Source organism: Notothenia rossii (genome assembly GCF_949606895.1).
Source record: "Notothenia rossii genome assembly, chromosome: 9".
NCBI classification, from domain to species: Eukaryota; Metazoa; Chordata; class Actinopteri; order Perciformes; family Nototheniidae; genus Notothenia; species Notothenia rossii.
Window position 1 is genome coordinate 3,471,989 of NC_136907.1, and position 20,421 is coordinate 3,492,409.

At 39.8% G+C, this 20,421-nt stretch overlaps 1 protein-coding gene across 1 annotated transcript in view; it reads right to left on the reverse strand.

Annotated features, from left to right (window-relative positions):
• LOC307019398 (cell adhesion molecule 1-like) overlaps window positions 1-18,640 on the reverse strand; it is a 425,716-nt gene extending 407,076 nt beyond the window's left edge. The window contains exon 1 of the mRNA XM_079650259.1: window positions 18,501-18,640. Within this exon, the coding sequence (XP_079506385.1) occupies window positions 18,501-18,573 (73 nt within the window). The 5' untranslated portion in view covers window positions 18,574-18,640. The remainder of the gene's footprint in view (window positions 1-18,500) is intronic.
• Window positions 18,641-20,421: the final 1,781 nt, after the last annotated feature.

Consider the following 20,421-nt stretch of genomic DNA (forward strand, 5'->3'; position numbering starts at 1 on the left):
TGTGAGGTATGATGGCGCTATATGGCTTTCAAGAAGCACTAATAGAGCCTTCTAAGCTGTAATTATTGGCCAATCTTTTTCGGTGTGGGAGGATGAATAATGTATGTGGAGCAATAGCACGTCCTCCGCTCACATTGTTCACCAGGCCGGCGTTGACATGGAGGATGTTCAGTGACAGGAACAAGCTAAGTGGCCATGTAGGTGGTGCTGACGGAGTTCATTGTCTCAGATTTCACACTGACAATCCTCCGGTCTGGATCCTGAACCACTGACGTCAATGCAGGAACATTCAGAGTCCATTCTGCTGCTGTAGGCAAAAGCCCTCAAGGTGTGTGTGTGTGTGTGTGTGTGTGTGTGTGTGTGTGTGTGTGTGTGTGTGTGTGTGTGTGTGTGTGTGTGTGTGTGTGTGTGTGTCAAAAGGACTGCAATTATTTTTGATTAATATTGCAATTACGATATAGAAAGGAAAAATCATTTTTAGTATAGGATTCAATTTGTAGGCCAGGATATCTCTGCAGCTCAACAATATTTTATTGAATATGGTATTTTTAACACAAATAACGTATATACCCATTTTGCAATAAGCTGCCATTAAGTCTAAAGAATTATTTAATAATTGTTCTTATAATATTTTCTGTTTTTCAAATTGAAAAATTGTTTTGTTTAGTGTTTATGAAGCAACGCAAACATTTTCCAATTTGGGATCAATAAAGTACCTCTTATCTTATCTTAAGGGATACGATAAGCCACATTTCTTTGTCTGGTTATATTTACAAAGTATGTTAGAAATAACACAGTTTGTATTTCCAACAAATGTGATCAATAAATACAAATAATAAAAAGAAAAAAAGGGTGATTTAATTTCTGTAAACTTTGTGTCCTTGGCTTCGTTTCTTCATGTCATGCTTTCCATGTCATGCTTTCCATGTCATGGGACCTTTAAGTTTGAATGGACAATGTTTAGGAATAACTGCTCGACTCATTAAATTCACTGCAGTTATATTGATGATAACTCTACTTGTTACGCTCTGCACGTATTGCTGACAACATTTACCTCCAGTAAAGTAAACGTAATTTCATCACTGATCAATTATTAATGGAAAACAACCATGGCACCAAATGTCAACAGTTTCAAAAAGGTCAGTGGCTTCTGAAATGCAGATTCAGAACGCAGCATTTACAGATACTGCCCTTTTTTTTCAGGTATTGTATAATCATAACCGGTAACTCAAAGCAGAAATGTTGAGATAAGAAGAGATTACGCTCAGCAATCGGCAGAGTCGAGGGAATTAGACGAACCCCGCATGTCAGGTAAACTCTGCAATGCCAGACAACTAATCAATACGCAGACAGACTGCTAGACTCGCAGCTTCTCAACCTCAAAAAATATTCTTATGCGGATTAGCTGCTCCTTCACCCATTTTCATTTTCAGTCGAGAAGGTATTAATCTGACAGCCAAGTGAAGCCCAACAAATACTACACACTTCAAAGCTGCAGCAACTGCTTTGGAAGAAGAAGGAAAACGGCCGGGTTCAAACATTTCCTTTCATTCCCATTCCCAGTCTCTGACACGTACCCTTCCCATGGTGTTTTTAAACAACTTCCAGTAAGACCTTAAATAAATAGGAGCTTACTGCTATTCCGATTTAGCATTTTAGCTCATTTAAAGCGCTTGACTCGAGTATGTTAGGGCTGGGTATTTTACAAAACCCTGTGCCCATACCACTGTCCTCATTTTACTAAGCAGAGACCATCAATCTGCCATCAGCCACTTCATTGGTTTTTCAGATGCAATTGCTACAGTAGACACTTTGTCTCAGCCGGCGTCATTTATTTCAAGTACAGTTAGGGATGTCCTACTTTTCACCGAGTCTTTCACCTCCTACACAGAGCAAAGTGTCTCTGCACCGCATCTGCTCTACTGTCAGAGCATAATTGGAAAGAAGAACAAACATTGCTTATTAAGTTCTGGTCTAAAGGAGAAACTAATGGAGAGAGAGAGAGAGAGAGAGAGAGAGAGAGAGAGAGAGAGAGAGAGCGAGACACACACACACACACACACACACACACACACACACACACACACACACACACACACACACACACACACACACACACACACACACACACACACACACACACACACACACACACACACACACACACACACACACACACACACACACACACACACACACACACACACACACACACACACACACGATGGATGTTAGGTTGTTGCCTTAATGTCAATTTTGCTTCGGAGTGAAATGAGCCGAAGTGTCAGCCATGTTAAGAGCTGTTTGGAGTCTAGATGATAGGAAAGGAGCTTCAATGCTTCCTTTATTATCTCTTTTAGGATACACCATACCGTCCTTTAGGAAAGGAAAGGAGAAAATGCCGTCTCACATTTCCTTAAAGTGAACCATCATTCGGCCGTTCAAGGAAAGACAGCAGATGGAAATGAGGTATTGGCTAATCTTTTTGAGATTAATGTATTTTTATGCATGGTTCTTGTTCAAAATAAAAAAAGCAGCTAGTAAAATGTGATGAAATATACAAATTACCGAGACAAGATCGCACTGGGCAAAGAATCTAGACGCTCTTTTAGAAGACCATCTATGTAAAATTGTAGATTTCCAACCGGAGTGTTTTTGTAAGTGAGGTCGGATTCTCTTACTCTGGTTGCCTTAAAGTCCAGATGAATTCTTCTTCACATCTTTTCTTGACCCCATGACGTTATTTCAGTGAGGTTAGAAAAAGACGAAGGACCTCAGCTTCAACCCAACATCCTTTCCTGAAGTCAAACAGCAAAGAGGCCTGGGTTCTTCTGAGTGTTGTCTGTCCATTTCATTTGTGCTGGAGTATGGCGTGCAGGCACTTTGCTTTTGCTCCCTTTGGTCCACAAATTGGCATCTGAGCCTCCCGCAGGATGTGATTCCTCCCTGAGTGCTCACTCTATATGAGTGCTGGGGGGGTGGGTCTGAAGAAGAAGTTGCTTTTTGATTGTTACAAAATAAAAATAAACAACAGATCCTCTATTGAACTGTAGGTCAGGGTTAGGGTTAGAACCATTAAACCTATAAGTGGTTTTCTATGAGCACTATCTACGGCAGTGGTTCCCAACCTGGGGGTCGCCAAAGATCGCAGGGGGGGGCGTCAGGCCTCAGATGATTTGAGGCCAAATATCATATTTAGACCTTTTTTTTTTTTTACTTTTTTTTTTATTACACATAATTGTAAGGCAATACATGATTGTCACTAAAAGCCTTGTCTCTACATTACAATAAAATATAAAAAATAATTGGCTTATGAATTTTTATAAAAATTCAAGTTAGTATTAAAGTAGGGATGTCCCGATCACCTTTTTTTGCTCCCGATCCGATTCCGATCATTTGATTTTGACAATTTGCCGATACCGATTTTTCCCGATCCGATCTTTATGCAATTCATTAAGAGAAAAAAAAGAAAGAAAGCATTCAAGTTGTTCCTTAAGGTTATTTTTTTATTTAAATTGGATATTCTATCCAACATGGATATAGCTTCTTTCTTTCACAGCAGCATTGGATCAGTTCAGTTGTGCAGCATTGGATCAAAACAAAATAAAGCTTTCAGTACTCGTTAGCTTACTGCTACAATTAGACACTGCGCCCACTCTGTTGCCAGATTTGAGAGAAATAAGCAGGTCTATGAAAACAAGCCCCAAAGAAGCAACACATACATGATGTTGTGTAATTTGAAACCAAAACTAAGGCCTCAGGATGACTTTAAGACTTGAACATGGGCATTTTTGTTTTGTAACATTGAATACAACATTTAAAAAAAAGTATTTAAAAAAATAATAATAATAATCCCGATTCCCGATTTTTTTCTCCCGATTCCGATCTTTTGAAAATCACGTGATCGGCTCCGATCCCCGATCACGTTGGATCATCTCTATATTAAAGGCATAAAAAGACAGAAATGTGTAATTCTTTCTTTAATAGAAATGTTTCTTCTGCCCGTAAAGTGTCCAAACCAGGCTTTTCTGGATAAGCGCATTTTAAAAACATAGTCGTTGTCCATGCCGGTTTCAGTTGCATTATTTGTCACAGTTGCTCCGATCAGATCGGTCTCCTCCATTTTGTAGATTATTTACGTCTTTTGAATCCACATAAACACATCGGCAAAACCCGGCTTTCTTTGAGCATGTGTTTTAAACAGTTTGATCCCTTTGTGAATTGGTTCCACTTGCGCCGTCCTTTAATTTCTTCATACAGCGGGAATCCAAATGAATGAATCCTGAGTCCATTAGCCATCAAAGTCACTCCAATAGCTCTCCTTAATTACGCTTTCATCGTCCTTGAACAAAATACTTCACATTCATCCAGTTTGTTACAGTAGTTATAGCATTTTTGAGACTTTTAAACTTTAATTACCGCTGTTGCGCCCCCCCCCCCCCCAAGCTCAACTTCCAACAGGAGTCATTTGGGGGGGTTCTTGGGAAAAAAGGTTGGGAACCCCTGATCTACGGGATGAAAGTACCATAACAACAACAATATGCAGCGTCCTATTTTAATAATCTTCAATGTTGCTGCATTCCCTCTTCAAGCGAGAGGACATATGCATTGAACTGGATTCAAAGTCTGTCAGATCAGAGGCAGACGGAGAGCAGGGGGTGGTGTGTCCTACTTGCTGAAATATTGTTGTTTCTAGGGCCTGATTAATGATGTTTCGGGAAATAAACAAAGCAAATGTACACCCACCTGTTTCCAGTTGGTAATTAAAAAGACATGTGCAACATTTCAACAAATCATTACATTTCAAACTGTTTAGGGTTATACAACAGGTCTTTTAAAGTATGGTCTTTACCGACATACTGTTTTTAGTATTCTGATGAATATGTTACTTCTTCGTCCTAGTGAATAAGTTATGGAACTCAAGATAAAGACAATACAATACAAGTCATAGTAAATGCATTGCTACTCAATCAGGAACATCTCCAAAAAGAAATGGAAAGTCCTCAGCTTGAAGCAAATGCACCACGAGCGTAGCGCTTCATCAAAGGTGCTTTTGTGAGTCAGGAAATCCCTGAGTTCACAGAAACCACCTTCATCAATCCCGCGTCTGCAGCCAGTTCTTACTCTTCCAAATGTTAAACGGACTCGCTGAGCAAACTGATGCCAATATGCCATCTCTGCTTCAACACGGTTCTTCATATTGGTCGACAACAGAACCTGACAACTTCATCAGGAGCGCGCCAACTCCAAGGAATATTAAACCAACGAGGTGTACTGCACGGAGAAATCGGAGGTGCTTTAAACTGCTGCCAGGATCTTTGGGGGAGAATAACTATTTAGTGCCGAGTAATATGCTAGATATGCTTAGATGGTGGGGTTTTAGTCAATTCTAAAATAAAAGAAGCCTCTACTCTTAGTCAGGGATTCTGACTATCCTAAAAAGAAATTCAAAGAACAGTTACGTTGCACCATTTCGTCATTACAATAAACATGGAGAGAAAGAAAGAGCTTGCAGTCACAAGACTTTACTGCTTCCCCCGTCTACCCATAATCACCAGTGTTCCCATGTTGCTGCTCTATAAAATAGGACAAACATGTCACATCCTGCCTTTACATTAAAAGGAAAATGGCTCTGAGAATAGCCAATTATATATAATCGTTATCTCCTTAAAAAACACCGGACCATCCATTACAAGTAAAGGACATCGCACCATTCAAGAAAATAACCGATGGTACGCAAATCACTTTACTGCTTCTCCATCTAACCATACTCAACGTGTTCCCATTCTTCTTCTATATATGAACATAAATGTCATATCCTGCCTTTATATTTCAATTAGGGATGCCAGCGATTATTCGTTACAGTCTCCATAATCGAAAATGATTGACAAAATTCGATTTTATTTATATAAAGATCCTTGGGACCCCCCAGTCAGAGCTGGTTGATGAGGGGAAAAGAAAGTTTGGGGCTCTCTGCTGGAACTGCTACCTCCGCGACCCGACCACGGATAAGCGGGAGAAGATGGATGGATGGATGGGTTTTATTTATATATGTTTTTATTATTATTTATGTTATTTTTTTTTTCCTGGCTTAGTTTCAACCAAAATATAGACTAATGCTAATAATAGTAATAATAATAGTAATAATTGTAAATGGCCATTGGTCACACCACCAGTTTGTTTTACTGTAAACTTGGAGGAAGCCTTCAGAGTGCAGACTACACACCGACCCCGCCCTCCCCTCCCCCGTCACACGTGCGATTGATTTATTGGAGTGAGAACACAACTAAATAGGAAAGAAGAATTCCTCGTGGAACTACTTCAAACTGAGAAGTGCAAATGAGGTCAAATGCAAGAGTTTTTTTTTTCCTCTCCCGCGCGGGCGGCGGGCGTCGAATAAACGATTATTATTCGCCAGGGCTGTCCGATTTTCGATTTTGATCATGGTCAGTTTCTGGCATCCCTAATTTCAATTGGCACAAACAGTAGCCGTCAGTATAGTATGCAATTTTGTTTCAAGGCAAAGACTTGTTCGACTGAAACCTTACAAGTGGAAGAGACTGAAGACCATCAGTAACAAGATAAACGGTATGATCACATCCAGAAGTATTTAAACCAGTTTCATTGGCCAAAATTCTCCATTGTGAGATGATACGGCTCCACGGGTAGGGTGTTTAAAGGTTAACAGTATAATAAAACAACATGCTGCACTGACAATAGCCCAGTTTCAATCCCTGATAGAGAAACAAGCTTTTATTTGGCCTGCCTGGATGATGAATAACTAAATCAGGAAGGTATCGTTGCCGAGTTATTATTACCAGTTCTTTTCCAGGCGAATTAGATGGAGATACTAAATGGAATTAAGTGGTCATTTACAGCCTAACAATCTACCATTGCTGCACAAAGTGAGGGCCCCATTGTTCACTAGCAGGTAAGATTTCTGTCCACATTACCCAACTAGGACACAAAGAAAGATGAGATGGTGGGTTATTGTGCTGCAGTTGTCTGGCATTAGTGCAGAACATATCCGTCACGACAGAAGTACAATGGATGAGACAAAGGCCGGGAACTGAGCACAGTGGGGGGGGGAAGTGATCCAGCTCCATGAAAGACAGTGAAACAGCCTGAAGGGTCTCATCAGGAGCAAATTCACTGAAATGTAATACAAGCTGAAGTGTTTTGTAAAATGAAAGATTGGAGAACGCGAATCGCTCAACCCCGCCATGGCTGATGCATACCTTTATTGTGTTCAGAAGGGCATTCATTTCCCCTCCGATGATCACAGCAGCCGTATTGTTTATTTGGTTGAAAGCACAAATGATATGCATTGATTCCTTATTCATTCATTCATTGTTGAACTTGGCATTGTATCTATGAAAGCAGGCAAAATGGGTCCAATTACAGCGAGCGACGCCTGCCTGTGACTCCGCGGCAGAACAAGATGATGAAGGCCTCAAACTGGGAAGAAAAGAGCAATCAAAGGCCACTTGTTGTCTTTTGTAAATCCTAAAAGCGAAATGGAAAACATTTCTTGCTGCGACTGACAATGTCTCACTTGGGACTGGAGATTAGATTACTCAACCACCCGCATGCCTTAAAGAGCTTCCGCATCTTCCCTTTGTTACAACGGCTCCAACGTCCTTGACTTTCCTCTCTGCTTCAGCCGCTACGGCTTTTAAGTTCCTTGATGAAAAAGAACAAATCGCACAATTCTTATTTTCCATGATGTATCCGGATCTACGTTGGTGTTCAACTCTTCAGTCATAAACAGTCGGCCATTGGTCAGTAGGACAACATATTCTAAAGAAATCCTATTCTGCTGTTTAGGGTTTTCCCTCTCCTACAGTGCGTTATAGAAGTTTGAGTGCATGTAAATGGTCTGCAAAATGTAATGTAAGCATGTCATGTCACAGCAGAGGTACTAAATGAATAATGAATACAAAAATATGTCCTATGTATTATATTAGCCGTATATTGTGCTCATCAAGTTCGCCCGTTTAACATTCAAATCTACAACATCTGGGCTAATAATGTCTGTATAAATGTATTCATATTGTGTTATACATTGTAGAGTTTTGAAATGTCTTTTTTCTAATACTGAGCACTGCTACAACAGGAGCTATTATAACATAACATGTAGTGGCGTGTGGTGCAGTGGGTTGTGCGTAGATGTTGGGATCAGGGGGTCACAGGTTCAAACCCCACTGCAGTCAGCATGTCGTTGTGTCCCCTGAGACACTTCACCCGAAATTGCTTGTGTGTGTGTGTGTGTGTGTGTGTGTGTGTGTGTGTGTGTGTGTGTGTGTGTGTGTGTGTGTGTGTGTGTGTGTGTGTGTGTGTGTGTGTGTGTGTGTGTGTGTGTGTGTGTGTGTGTGTGTGTGTGTGTGATCCCGGTTGTCAGTGTTTGGTCAGGATTGCTTTCATGTGTTTCGGCGCGGGGCAGATCCACCTGCCTCGGGCGCTGCTCTGATGTTTCCTGAGGCTTCACTATAAAAAGGCCACATCTCTTTCATTGTTTCTCCATGAGACGGAATAAAGAACTCAAGTTGACTGAAAACACTTTCCTTTAAAACATGGATCCCAGATTGTAGTGGACAGCCTGCTGATGAAACCACATCCACAGAAGATGATTGAAAGGAGCCCAGGTTTGCCAGCCCCTACCTGAACTAAATAATATGTTATTAAAGTTTCTAAAAGTCAGACAGGGAAGCTCTATGGTGTGAGTTTAATATTGTTGGACCGCTCAGGGACCAATGCCACCGTTTCCAAATGATGTCGAGCCGATATATAGTGAGCCTGAAGCGCGATATCAGCTCCTAATGGAAGCACAAGTCGTCAAAATAACAGAGAATTATCTCCAGAGGTCATTTGAAGAATAAGGAAAAAATCCCCACTTTGAGATTACATTTCTATTTTTGAAGCATCCAAGGGTATCTTTCAGATTGAAAGATTAAAAGACATAACGCAAAACCCCCGTAGAAAAACACCAGTCTGTTTAATTATCATAATCAATATTTTGTGTTTATCCCGGGGGAAATAAGATTTTAAGAAAAGTATGGATGTGCAATGCAAAACTAAATAAAAATAGGATAATATCAAATAGATATTTATATTAGAAAGATGAGTTCAAAGTAAGCAGGTGCAAAAAAATATATATATTCAAATAAAGATCATTTAATAGAAATGTCCAAGAGAGGGCTTATTGCCTTAAAGCTTAAACTCTTTACTTAATTTGATATGTTTGCCACATCACGTGTTAATGATCCGCGCTCCTGTCTGACAGTGTATCCGTGGCGGCGCTGCTGTAACACATACCGACAGGAGATTAAAGTGGCGAGTGATGACTAAGAAATGTTTTGTTCAGAAACAGAAAAGGTCAACGCTGCTCACAGATGACAGCTGCACCGACTTTATTCAGAACACCACGCTCCTCTCTCTGTGAATGGGCTGAATGACAGGAGGAAGAGAGCAGCGGTGATAAAGTCATAAAAGCATTTAGCATCAACACAACACCAGAGCTGCAGATTGGTCTCGCTGGTTTTGAACTGATGTTTAATTGTATCTGGCTCGTCTGCAGCTACAGAGGCTAATAGGAACCTGATCATGATTGATTACATGCTCCACAAATTGCATAACAATAATCTGCACATGGGTTTAAAGTGAAGAAATGTCCATCTTGGTTTCTCAGAATCCGAGGCGGCTCTTTTAATTCTATTTCTAGGATAACAACCATATTCAATGGAAATACTGCTATTTGTTCATGTTATTATACTTATCAATAATCCTTGTTTTATTTTAAGTCAAATTCCTCGTATGTGTTTACCTACCTGGTAATAAACCTGTTTCTGTTTCTGGTTCTGATTCTGATTAATTGTCTTGTGTTGTTATTCCAAAACTGTTATTTTAAATAAAACAGAGGAAAAACTGCACATTTTAAAGGCTGAAAACACTTCATGAAAATGACGAAGCATTAATCGATTTGTGAAATATTTAGTGAGTATATACAGTGGGGCAAAAAAGTATTTAGTCAGCCATCAATTGTGCAAGTTCTCCCACTTAAACTTACTTACTTATTCAATACTTATTTTCCACCATAATTAGCAAATAAATTCTTTCAAAATCAGACGATGTGATTTTCTGGATTTTTTTTTTTTCATAGTTGAGGTATACCTAGGATGAAAATTACAGGCCTCTCTCATCTGTTTAAGTGGGAGAACTTGCACAATTGGTGGCTGACTAAATACTTTTTTGCCCCACTGTATAAGCTGATCGACTATTAGCTCCAGATCAGACATTTTCCTACCTCGCTACCACTGGACAATTAATGCAAAAACTCAATGCCCCCCCCCAGTTAGTAACTCTTATATATTCTTACAATCATCCCAACACTGACTCCAGGTAAACCAGATTCAAACTGAAAAACCCTGACATGCCAAACTTCTGGAGACATTGAACTACTAATTAATCTCTGAAACAATCATGAAGCAAGAAAGTAAGAGCGGACTTCCCCCAATCAAAAAATACTTCTGGTGTATCGAGAGAAGGTCGTACCAAGTTCTGTTAGGTGTTGAACATCCTGACGTAATTAGGCTGTTAAAGTTCCAAATCGTGCCATTACTTTTGTCCCTATTTTTTCCGTACTCCCTAAAAATAAATGCATCACAGCCTCTAAAGATCCCCAGACTCTCATTCTTAGTCGAAAGAGATTAATTGCTATTTTTAAAACTAGTTTTCATTTGATATTTTTACTACAAACTCGCTAGAGGCATGTCCTGAACACGAATCCTACAAGTGTATGTTGGTAAAATATTTGCATTCACCTCAGTAGCCTTCTGTACATTATGTAAATGTGATCATACTGTAAATATTAGAATTTCACTCATTTCCCAATGTCTTACAGCCAGATTGTGGAGCACAAACTAATTTGATACCAAGGCCAATAGCTGTTTTGTGGATGGCAGATTGTGCTGCCCACGCCCCAAACCCCCACCTTTCTCTACTCCGCCTCCTTAACCCTCCGGAGATTTGGATTCGGAGGGTTTTTACTTGACATCCCATCAGTCGGCGGCTCGCTAACAAGTAGGCCATAAACCTTTTTTCTCTCTTTGATTACACTAAGTGCACAGAGGCCAGATGCGACCCGACCAGTCATCTGTCGGCTCGCCAGCAGAGCTAGTGTGGGGGGGGGGGGGGGTCACTTAGGGTCCCCTCCCTCCAGGAATAAAAGCCATTGTTCTTGGTTACAGCAGGAGAGGCTGCCGGGGGCCACAGAGGGAGAAACAAGTCCATTCCACCACCTGTTCTCCATCAGCAAATCCAAGCAGCCAGATCACGTCCTACGAGAACTCAACTGAGGCTGGTGCACGCTCATTTTAACCAGAGATGGCAAAAGTAAACACATCCTTTACTCAAGTAGAAGTAAAGATACTCGTGTTTATAAATACTCTGGTAAAAGTAAAAGTAAAAGTACTGACTAAACTTCTTTACTCAAGTCAAAGTAAAGAGGCTTTGAAATGTACTTCAGTAAAAAGTACCCATAACTAGCAGCTGTTTTAAAGAGTACCTGACCTCCCTTTATATTAATAGAACAATAATGTCATTGTTAGCTAATGAATGTTTCCATGGTGACCAACGGCAACATGACAACGTTTTCATTGGTCCCTCTTCTTTAGAGAAGACCAGGAAATGATGGATACACGGATCGTGTTCAAATCAATAGGCACGCAATGAGTCTAAATAATAATGATCACGCCACCAAACACACATTCAGACTAAAGGAACCAGCCTGTTTGGAAAATGAGAGAAGTAGAAAGTACAGGTATTTGAGTTCAACATGTAAGAAGTAGAAAGTACAGGTATTTGAGTTCAACATGTAAGAAGTAGAAAGTACAGGTATTTGTGTTCAACATGTAAGAAGTAGAAAGTACAGGTATTTGTGTTCAACGTGTAAGAAGTAGAAAGTACAGGTATTTGGGTTCAACATGTAAGAAGTAGAAAGTACAGGTATTTGTGTTCAACATGTGAGAAGTAGAAAGTACAGGTATTTGAGTTCAACATGTAAGAAGTAGAAAGTACAGGTATTTGTGTTCAACATGTGAGAAGTAGAAAGTACAGGTATTTGAGTTCAACATGTAAGAAGTAGAAAGTACAGGTATTTGTGTTCAACGTGTAAGAAGTAGAAAGTACAGGTATTTGGGTTCAACATGTAAGAAGTAGAAAGTACAGGTATTTGAGTTCAACATGTAAGAAGTAGAAAGTACAGGTATTTGTGTTCAACGTGTAAGAAGTAGAAAGTACAGGTATTTGGGTTCAACATGTAAGAAGTAGAAAGTACAGGTATTTGAGTTCAACATGTAAGAAGTAGAAAGTACAGGTATTTGGGTTCAACATGTAAGAAGTAGAAAGTACAGGTATTTGGGTTCAACATGTAAGAAGTAGAAAGTACAGGTATTTGGGTTCAACATGTAAGAAGTAGAAAGTACAGGTATTTGTGTTCAAAATGAGAGAAGTAGAAAGTACAGGTATTTGGGTTCAACATGTAAGAAATAGAAAGTACAGGTATTTGAGTTCAAAATGTAAGAAGTAGAAAGTTCAGGTATTTGTGTTCAACATCTAAGAAGTAGAAAGTAAAGGTATTTGTGTTCAACATGTAAGAAGTAGAAAGTACAGGTATTTGTGTTCAAAATGTAAGAAGTAGAAAGTTCAGGTATTTGTGTTCAACATCTAAGAAGTAGAAAGTACAGGTATTTGTGTTCAACATCTAAGAAGTAGAAATTACAGGTATTTGAGTTCAACATGTGAGAAGTAGAAAGTTCAGGTATTTGAGTTCAACATGTAAGAAGTAGAAAGTACAGGTATTTGAGTTCAACATGTAAGAAGTAGAAAGTACAGGTATTTGTGTTCAAAATGTAAGAAGTAGAAAGTACAGGTATTTGTGTTCAACATGTAAGAAGTAGAAAGTACAGGTATTTGTGTTCAACATGTAAGAAGTAGAAAGTACAGGTATTTGAGTTCAACATGTAAGAAGTAGAAAGTACAGGTATTTGAGTTCAACATGTAAGAAGTAGAAAGTACAGGTATTTGTGTTCAACATGTAAGAAGTAGAAGTAAAAAGTGGTCAGAAAAATAAATAGTGGAGCAAAGTACTGATTCCAGAAACATTTACCTAAGTACAGTAACAAAGTATTTTTACTCCAATACTTCCCACCTTTGATTTTGAGTTATTATTATCTGTTTATTTAGCTGGGCACATTAATGATCGTTGCTATTTTATTGCGATTTGAGATGTTTACATTTTGGATTGGTTATTTCTACTCTTTTAATTTCTACTTATGTGCAATGCCTTGTCTGTTATGCTGCTGCAATGCAAAAATGGATCAAATTGGGATCAATAAAGTAGATCTTATCTTATCTTGCTGTAAATGCAACAGAGTTTGGAGGATATTATATAAAAAGATATTCCTCATCTGTAGTCCCTGGAAAGATGGTGTAAAGTCTCCCAAGAACCAAATAACATGTTTTTTTTAAATCCTATCAAACCCTTAAAAACATTCAACATACGGTCGCTATGTACTTGGCATGTATTTGGGGCCTGTTATAAAAACATGCAACAGAGAGAGAGGCTCATAATACTGTAAATGCTAAGAAATACATTTTTTTTTACAAAGCTGCCTGTAGTCAATGTGTTGTGCTGGTTCACATAGAAAATATTGTGATTTAAGATTGCTCAGTCTGTTGATTTGGGGCAGAAAGTGTGAGAAACACAATAAAAATATACTAAAACTCCAATGAAACTATATTTATAAACTCAACATCAGCACCAAAACAGCTTGACGTGAGGATCCACAGAAACTGAACACTGTTATTTCCAAGACACAAAAAGTGAGCACACTGATAACTATTTATTTTCTGAAAGAAGCGACAAATATCTTATAGGCTCAAGTATATTAATGGGAAAGAAGGCAGCATGGACTTTGAATCTTAAAAAGGCCTCACATGGAAAGGTTTGGAAGTAAACAATCCCATCTGAGATCCATTTTGCAAAGGAGGACAATCAATACAACTCAATTATGAAGGTTTAATACCACAATATTCCTGTTTTTGGTTTAGAGTCAACTCAGCCAAATAACCATTTAAAAAAAATGCATTATCCCTAAGGTGTAAATAACACTTAGTATTATATAAGTATGCCAAAATGTAAAATATGCTTGTTTTCAGTCAACAAAAGGTGACAACAACGGCAGATAAACATATGTGGCTTAACTCGGCATATGTTGTGACACTACAGAATAATTAGTTCTTTCTGCACGCGTTTACTCCAGTCTGGAGAAAGCATGACCGTTTGCACTCAAACATCAGAAAGCACGAACGGGAAACGTGTTGAATTCTCAGGGAAAGCTGGAAATCTACACAGCTGATGCTCTTATCCACAGATACACAGATAAGAAACATAATCAGTACCCAAGATCAAACACACAGGAGCCATGCAAACTGAACGAGAGCTAAGTTGATGTTTAGGTCCTCCGTACGCCTACATTTATTAACTTATCATGGTCATGTCAACATACACTTTTCCCTGCTTTCAGCACACTTGTCCCTGCTCTGCCTCACCATTACGCAAGCTCACAAAAATGAAAGCAGAAACGCTTATCTGTTCACCTGCTAGCCAAGTTTTCAGGTCTCAGCAAGCCTGTGGTCAGAGTCGCTGCGTTGGCATCCATTAATAACACCTGAAACCTAGTTCCATGCCCCGGGAGTTAAAGTGCAGAATCTGGAATTATTTAAAGGTCCCATGTCATGGCCATTTCTACTGATCATAATTCCATTGTTGAGGTCTACTAGAATAGATTTACATTGTGCAATGTTCCAAACTCACATTGGTTTCTCAAACAGCATCTCTTTATAGTATGTGTATTCACTCTCTGTCCTACACGGCTTGTTGGAGCTCCTGCCCTCCCCCCTCCCTATGAGCCCACTGTGCTCTGATTGGTCAGCTCGCCCACTCTATTTTGATGAGTCCACCACCGTTACAGCGGAACATCAGTGATTATGTGTTACAATGGCGTTTGATAGCAACCAGAAAATGACACCAGTAATGACAAACAGATGAGAATGCTGTGTGGGGTCTGGGTGCCGTGTTGGCGGGACGTTGCGCGGCTCGCTGCTGTGAGGAGCGGACAGTGTGAGCTGGCTTGCTGGTGTCATTTCCTGCTTGCTGCGAGACAGCGAGACAGCGCGAATGGACGCGGGAATAGGGGGGGTGGGGGGGCTGAGGGGGCTGCAGCACCCCCATCTGCGAGGCTACACTATCTCCAGATATCAACACATCTTTATGACTTTATGAAGCGTAAATGCAATCACCAGGAGTGAAAAGGTGACGTTATCCTATAAAAGGAGCTACAGCCTGGTCACATGACTTCACGTCACCACCGCTAAGCTAAAGGCGGCTAATGTTGGGCTATAAAGGAACTATAGCACGGTCACATGACTTCACTTCACCACCGCTACGCTAAAAGTGGCTAATGTTGGGCTATAAAGGAACTACAGCACGGTCACATGACTTCACGTCACCACCGCTAAGCTAAAGGTGGCTAATGTTGGACTATAAAGGAACTATAGAACGGTCACATGACTTCACGTCACCACCGCTAATCTAAAGGCGGCTAATGTTGGGCTATAAAGGAACTAAAGCACGGTCACATGACTTCACGTCACCACCGCTAAGCTAAAGGCGGCTAATGTTGGACTATAAAGGAACTATAGCACGGTCACATGACTTCACTTCACCACCGCTAAGCTAAAGGCAGCTAATGTTGGGCTATAAAGGAACTAAAGCACGGTCACATGACTTCACGTCACCACCGCTAAGCTAAAGGCGGCTAATGTTGGACTATAAAGTAACTATAGCACGGTCACATGACTTCACTTCACCACCGCTAAGCTAAAGGCGGCTAATGTTGGACTATAAAGGAACTACAGCACGGTCACATGACTTCACTTCACCACCGCTAAGCTAAAGGCGGCTAATGTTGGGCTATAAAGGAACTACAGCACGGTCACATGACTTCACCAACACTAAGCTAAAGGCAGCTAATGTTGGGCGTGATGACGTTTAGACGTCTCATTTAGACACTTGTTAGCAGCCACCGTTTTAAATTCACCAGTGGGGTATTTACTGACGTAAATATGTCCTTATGTCAATCTAATAACCACAACAAAAAAAACACATTCAAAAACGTTGAGAAGGGAGAGAAAGTGGCAAAACGCTAACTCATTCATCGGTTTTAAGACTTATTCTATCATTAATATATTAGTTTTTGTTGTATAGTCTCAGTCATTAGACTTCTTTCTTATCCTAAAATAGATGTTCGCTTAGTGCTCAGTTGGATCCCTTCATCTGAAGAAATAAAACTTAAGTTAAAGTCGAAATGGATTGTGTGAAATATAACAAGCACCATTTAAGACTCGTGCTCATATTGTATAAACCAACGACTGATAAATCGTATAAAACAAATTACATCCAGAGCCACCTGAAACAAGAGCCGGCAGTGCAACAGCAAATGCTTTCTCATAAATCCTTTTCATTTGCAGCACTTGTGTGATTTGATGACCATACGAGGAGATGTGTGCCAAAACGGAACTTATAGTTGGGATAAATGTAATTAATGCAGTCACTCGTAGCACTAACTTCCATTTATTTGTGTTGAGATGTAAAAAACACCCATCCTGCAAAGCTTAGCAAAATGTGAGCATATACAGTATGCTGAAGGTAAATAATTGATATGCTTTGTTTGAAATCAGTAGAGCCATTTCCATGAAGGAACAGCAGCACTGCCCACTGTCCAAACCCCAAAGATCAGCAGAACCCTGGTCCGGATTCAAAAGGACAGTTTGACTCACTTTCACATGAAATATAACCGGAGTGCATCCATTTTAATGTGCAAAAAAACTGGATTAAGCCTGGTGGATAATCCACAATGTGACAATCTGTCATTCTCACCATCAGAGGCACGGAGTCAGCAGAAAACAGGTTTATTTTGCAGAAAAACGCTGAATAACTTATCATTTGTGACATAACTGAGTGGAAGTGATATCAAGAGGATGAAACAGTGCAACACAAAGCCATATTTTAAGCAGTTATGTAATTGTGTAACCTATTTGTACGAGGTTTCTAGTTTATTACAGCATGCGGTTGACCCGACTATTATTCCACCACATGTTTTGTCGAATCAATAAGCAAAAATATAAATAAACCAAAACCAACGAACTAGTTTACGACTTCTCCTATTAACGATGATTTCACACTGACATGAAACACAGCACTTTATCCCATCTGAGTCTGATCCGCAGCCCGCCAACTCGCAAATATCAGCACGAAACAACAAAGACCTAAAAGCTTGTATATCCATATTTTTGTTTATCACTCTTATGAGCTTTATGTGTAACATTTCGCTTATTAAAATCAATCTGAGTCAGGTTAGTACACCCGCAAGAACCGTTGATGTTTCCTCGCGTGATGCTACTGCGATCCCAGCATCACGAAAACACAGCCCGGAAGCCGATTGGAAATGCATGCAATTTAACTTTCCATTGTGTACCAGCAGGCGTGGAAACATGTTATGAGGTAATGGAAGATATATTATTGACCACTATAAGGTGCTTTTCAAATCGGCTTACATAAAAAACACCAAACGGACCGTGTTTTTTTTAAATAACCACTTTTATAAGAGGTTTGAACGCCGTTTAGACAGTCAACCCACCGAAATCCAGCAGCATGGCCGATGTGAACAGATTCTATAAAACTGAGATTTAAAAAGGGAAATAAGTGCTGATTCAGGATATGTCTTTGCGCCGATTTATCTAAAAGAAAAAGAACTATAGATAATTCTCGACTTATGTTTGAACCTGTATGAATCTCTGACTTAAAGGCGATTCTTTAAATACCCAGAGTTTTTGAATGGAGTTTGCTGTGACGTCTCCTGAAGCTGCACGCTGCTGCAGATCCCACTTTAACGCACCGCTGTTTTCTGTGATTTACAGCAGTCCACGAACAATATGCCACAAAAGTAACCAAGCTATAGGACTGACCATACAAAAAGCCACTAAAGCAAGCCAAATGCATGTCTCTAAGCCTCACGGGCCACAAAAGATCACGTTATTTGTTTCTTCACAACAGAATTGGCCACATTCAAGAGTTGCCAGCTGTGTAGCGGCAAAGCGATTTATGGAGAGAGCTGACCACCAAAGTGATGTGTTCCTCGGCAGCAGATCTATAACGCCTGTTTGTAGACACTGCAGCCACATAATAAACTCAATTTATTCTGTATTTCAACTTTACGCACAGTTAGGTTTCCCCAACAACATCTTTACATCCCAAAGGCTCTGCCGCGCGTTCAAAGAAAGCCTGATAACAAAAAACACACACTCCTGCATCTCCATCCATGCAAATCTGAGAGGAAAGTGTGCTCTCCATTTAGGAATTAAAAAAGCAAAAGTCCTACCTTTGGGAAGAGCCGCTTGAAACAGGAATAAAAAGAGAATAGTCGCCAGAGAGCTGCTGCCTGTGTTCGCCATGTTGGACACCTGCTTCAGTATGGAGAGAGAGAGCAGCTTCACCTACAGCAGCGGGACGATAATGAGATGCAGAGAGGGAGGGCTCTGCTTACCATATTCATTTAATTCGCAGTTATGATTAATCCTGCTCTTTGTAATGAATGTGTGTTTTATTCTGCGGCGCTTTGCATTGACTGAGAGTGGGGGGAAACACTAAAATGCTTTTAAGGTTATGATGTTTGTGGAGTGTAGGGTAGGGAGGCGTGTGTTTTACTGTGTGTGTGTGTGTGTGTGTGTGTGTGTGTGTGTGTGTGTGTGTGTGTGTGTGTGTGTGTGTGTGTGTGTGTGTGTGTGTGTCCAATCCTCAAAATATGTCCTTTAATGCTTAACTGAACACATATGATTTTTATTTGCATTTCAAAAGTTTTTCTGATTAATTTACCCCCAAAATCGCAGGGCCGGCCAGAGTAATTTTAAGGTCCTGAGCCCCCACCCCAATCCTTCAAGAGTGTGTCTTTTCTACTTTGTATTCGAATATGCCTTGTGTTGTCAATCAATCTAAGGAGTCAAAACTATTCAAACCTGTTGTCTCTTTTTGTCCTCTGACAGAGTAGCTTCACTGCAGGTTTTCTTAGACATACTCTCTTGGCTTTATTTTTGTTTATAGGAGAAGATGTATCAGCTTTTTTACAGTCAAATAACTTTATCAGAAAGGACCCTTTGATAATGCTCCACCCCTGGGAGAGAATCAAGTAGTGAGTACATATTTTGTTTCCCTTCCTGCAAAACTTTCAAATAGAAAGCCATATTCTGCTAATCTTCTGATGATTTTTCTCATTCTACATCTCTTTTCACCCTCTGTCTGAAACCAGAGCCCTGTCTGCTCTGATTGGTTAGCTGGCCGGCTGTGTTGTGATTGGTCAACCACGCGGGAATTGAGTTATCCAAAATATTCTGGTTGGTCAATCAAGGCGGAACCTATGGCACCAAGAAGTTATAGGTTCTTAATGACTCTTTTATTTTATGCAACTTTGTTCTGTTGTCGATACTTCATGAGAACAATTACATTTAAATCATCTTATCTATTTTGAGTAATGTCCACCTTTGATTTTGAGAGTTTTTCAAACGCATAAAGGGCAGCAAGTTTCCAGATTGCTTAAAAAATAGTACTTCAGGATGTCAGTGGACCCTTTTATTTTCAAAATGCTAAAAATACTACAGCCACACGTCAAAATCAGAGGAGCAGTTATGGCAGGTAAGGGTAGACAATGACACAAACACACACACACACACACACACACACACACACACACACACACACACACACACACACACACACACACACACACACACACACACACACAGACAGGTAAACAACAATGTTCAGAAGTTATTAAGATGCTGAAATTATCGTTTTGTTTTAATTAAAAAGATACCTGATTATTTAATTCATTTCACTAAAAGCTTCTGTTTTTCTTTTACATATCAGGGTGGCTGAGATCCAGCATCTTGCAAACAATCACAACAAATACCAAATGAATTGTGTCACTTAAAGTGTATTAATAAATAAAAAGTTGAAGCATTGTTTGTGAAACTTCAGAAGGTCGGGGCTTGTTCCAATTGCTGCCATTTCATCATGTCGCATCTAAAACACATCTGAACATGAGGTCACTTGTATCTTTTCTTAATATTCAAAATATTTGGACAAAGAAATATGTTGTGCATTGATACGGTGAGCCGAAAGTCATCCATTTAAAAAAAAGATAAGACGGAACAACAATCTTCAAAGGCAGGAAGAGAACAAAAACACAACAAAAAATAACTAGGTAAGATAAGCAGTTTGTTTTTTATGTATCATCACTGGCGGTG